The sequence below is a fragment of the Bremia lactucae genome, linkage group LG16 (genome assembly GCF_004359215.1).
Source record: "Bremia lactucae strain SF5 linkage group LG16, whole genome shotgun sequence".
Lineage (NCBI taxonomy): Eukaryota > Oomycota > Peronosporomycetes > Peronosporales > Peronosporaceae > Bremia > Bremia lactucae.
Genome location: NC_090625.1, coordinates 891,921 through 895,489, shown reverse-complemented (window position 1 = coordinate 895,489; position 3,569 = coordinate 891,921). Strand labels below are relative to the sequence as shown.

The following is a 3,569-nucleotide window of genomic DNA, read 5'->3' as shown; positions in this document are numbered from 1 at the left end:
TTCATATATATAAAATAATTAGAGATCAGTGCGCTCGCCGGCAACATTCGAATCAGCTGATCTGTCAAAAGGCGTATTTTCATCTCGTTGGGACGAAATTTCCATGTCCTGCATCACGCTGGACAAGGAAGCTTCTTCATGTGCGTATTTTTTACTCTGCTGGCGTTTGATACGATCCAAGAGATCTGGGAGACATTCTTTTTCATACTGAATCGCTGCTTGATCGACAGCAGCAAAGAATTCAGGAATTCCTTCACCGGTGGCAGCAGACACGCCAACACACGTAAGGTTGTTGTAAAACTCTTCCAGAACAAGACTTAGCGAGCGCGAGAGGCTGCCCATATAATTGTCGTCCTGGACGTCGTCTAGTGCAGTCTGGAATGCCTCAAAATCCGTCATCCACTCAATGGCAAAATCATGGCGTAGAACGTCAATTTTGTTGAAAACGACCACAAAAGGCAACTTTAACTTATACAAAATGCTGCACGCATACAGCATATTTGACATAAAAGTATTGGGATTGGCAGTACGTGGAGTATCGACGACGTAAACAATAATGGACGGGAACGTGGACGCAAGCGATTCGGTGATAATCTGGCCCGATGCTGACCACGTAAAGGCTTCGATTTGTCCTGGAGTGTCTACAATAGCGTAACTAGTGGCAGCAACCAAATAATTATCAAGTCACTTTCTTTCGCAGCACATACGGCGATGAAGTTAGAACGTACTCAAGATTGCTGCTGCGTTTTGCTAAAAGATCGACTACTTGATCAAATCGAGTAGCGAAGAGGTTGAGCGACGTCATGATGGCCCCGTTAGGACCTAGTCCGTACTCCGACATGACCTTCTTATAATCAACCGTGTCACGTATATCCACATTGGCTGTATAGCCAGTCTTGCGAACTGCTGGGTCGAGATTAATTACGTAATTGCGCAACCCAGCATCGACACCGTACGCCGTCAGTCGCTGCATGAGCGTCGTCTTGCCGCTACCAGCCATGCCAATTACGAGAACAGTCACAGGTTTTGGATAAATTTGAGGAAGACCTGGTTCATCAGCTGCTCTAGCGTTCGTATTGCCAGGAATAGCAGGCTGCTCGCTTTCGGAGCTCTTCGCTCCAGGGGTCGTCATCGATCTTGTGGTTGACAAGCAAAGAATAATTACAGTAAAAACTCATTTGCCTCTTTAAAAGAACAATTGATGACCGTTTACCCTTTTTTCTAAGGCCCGAAGTTTTACTCGTTTAAAAGTACGCCGACTCCTGTCGAGGTTCATGTCGATTCTATAGACTAGAGCGTATACTCCAAGTACTTGCGCGAGATCTTTTCTAAGAGATAGTGCACTTCGTTGGCGCTCGGACGTTCCCTCGGGTCAAGGTTCACACAGGCGTGGCCAAGACTCACGAGCGATGATGGCGCATTGGGCGAGAATTTGATCCGGATGCGTCCTGCCGCCACCATTTCAATTAGTGCCGTTTCGGAGACTTTTTCGCCCAATTCCGATGTCTTGCATTCGATTGCGCTCGCGTACGGAGGCTGATGCGAGTCCAATTCCGATAGCACGACGCCTAACGAAAAGATGTCGGCACTAGTGTCGTAGCGCTTGCCCATCATGACTTCCGGTGCCATCCAGCGCTTGGTGCCAACGCCTGCGGTCATGGTATCGACCGTCCATTTTCGGGACACGCCAAAGTCCGTGAGTTTCGCATCCCACGACTCGGACAGCATAATGTTCATGGACTTGAGATCCCGATGCAGTACGATGGGATCGAGCGAGTGCAGATACGTAAGCGCTTGCGCGACATGCTGTGCGATCTTGGCTTTGTCTCCGTCAAAGCCCTGCGGTCGATGGTCCACGCGATCAAAGCGCTGAAGCAGCGAGAAGAGGTCGCCACAGGGCAGGAATTCCGACACAGCACAGAGGTCGCTGAGGGCATCCCACGCCACGCCAATAAACAGCACGATTCGAGGATGCTCGACCGTGGCCATCATTTTAATCTCTGCTAAGAAATAATTAATCTGTCGCAAATCTTTCTTCTTATCGGGTAGTAACATTTTAATCGCTACGCTCTTGCCGTGGTACTGGCCATGATAGACAGCTCCATGGCCTCCTTCGTTAATCAATTCTTTCACCACTAGCTTTTCCATTGGAATCCGAGCAGCTAATATCGCTTCATCTTCCCATAATTCCGATCCAGTTCTGCTAAAGACTTTGGAACTTGGCATCGACATGGCACTGCTTTCGAGACGTAAAGTCGAATCAAGAGGTCCGGAGCTCGCCAAGTCGACAGTTCGGTCGAAATTATTGAATTGGTCGACGGCGATGGCCGGCGGAAGGATGTGGTTATCCAATTGAAACGAATTAACGCGAGGTCTTGTCACCGATGCAATGGAGTACGAGGCATCGAACGAAGACGATCGAGTGGTTCTGTTTCGTCTTTTTCGGCGATACAGCCAGAAAGCGAGTCCTGCGATCAAAACGACAAGAACGATTGCACTAGCGACAATACCAACAACAGCTCCTATGCTAAATCCTGGTTTGAAGAAATGACTGTCAGAGATTTGTTGCTACTTTTTCAAAACCGTTCTTTTCATTACCTTCGTCGTTGGTGGCTACAAGAATGATTCCGGAAGATGCGTCGCTGTCACTGGATTGAGATTGGACTGAAATTACGATTGTGGCCGTCGCGTTAGCATTCGCTGTGGATGACGTGGGGGCTACAACATCGAAGCGGTCCCTGGAGCTAGACCCTGTTGTTTGAGAGTATGATACATTCACACCCGCGACGGTAGCAGGATTTGGGGTATCGGGTGTGAGCGAGACTGTTGTCGTTGTTGAAACTGCGGTTAAAGGTAATGACGGGGAATCAGTTCTCGAGAAGGAATTCGGCGTCGATGGCCTCGACTCCGATGAGGATGTCTGATTTGTCGTCGTAGGCGTATTCGCTGTCGATTCTGATGGACTCCGGTCGGTCTCAGTCGTGCCTGTATTGAAAACCGCTGCCCTGCCGGCACGCGACATGGGACGGAGGCACAATGCAAGCTACGTTTTGATCAATTCGGTGTGGCCTTGTGAGACGTTCGGGGCATTCTGAACTGGTCTAATGGAGGGGATGACATGGTTTGTTGAAATTAAATGCAAGCACTTTTTGCCGGGATGCTCACTGGTAAGGCACTACATTCTTTGGAACATCTAACTGTAAAACCACGCGCAGCTTGTATGATAACATACTACTACCTTCACCTATCATATTGATCGATTTTCGTTCGCATTATCGACGTGCTAGATCACAGGTGAGACGTTTGTTACCAAATCCTTGTTTGATTTGCTAGCGATGCAATTTGGAAAATTAGAAGTTCAAGATAGTTTCTATCTCATAAAAGGCAAAAACGCCGGTCAGTGGTACGACGTCGTCAATTGTTGATGGGTACCTTGCATGATGCCACTCTATCGTGCTAAAGCTTAACAAAGAATAATTGCTAGATTTTCAATTGAAATGCTACGTGGAAGAAAAAGATTCGGTAGCGTCCACACAGCTGAACTTAACTTGCACATAAGTGACGGTGTA

The 3,569-nt window shown here is 47.9% G+C and overlaps 1 protein-coding gene across 1 annotated transcript; it reads right to left on the bottom strand.

The window, feature by feature from the left end:
- Nucleotides 1-3,250, bottom strand: CCR75_009780 (uncharacterized protein). The gene is made up of 3 exons (XM_067967818.1): nt 2,599-3,250; nt 729-2,534; nt 1-655 (listed from the first exon to the last, which is right to left on the bottom strand). Exons 2-3 carry the CDS (start codon nt 1,130-1,132, stop codon nt 19-21), a joined length of 1,041 nt encoding a protein of 346 aa, XP_067819364.1. The 5' UTR covers nt 1,133-2,534; nt 2,599-3,250; the 3' UTR covers nt 1-18.
- Between the last annotated feature and the right edge of the window lie 319 nt (nt 3,251-3,569).

What these genes read in the sequence shown, in the direction of transcription:
- CCR75_009780 (XM_067967818.1), bottom strand. Translation starts at nt 1,132, where the DNA reads ATGACGACCCCTGGAGCGAAGAGCTCCGAAAGCGAGCAGCCTGCTATT. An exon ending in AAACGCAGCAGCAATCTTGA is followed by an intron (nt 656 to 728) that starts GTACGTTCTAAC and finishes TGCTGCCACTAG; the next exon opens with TTACGCTATTGTAGACACTC.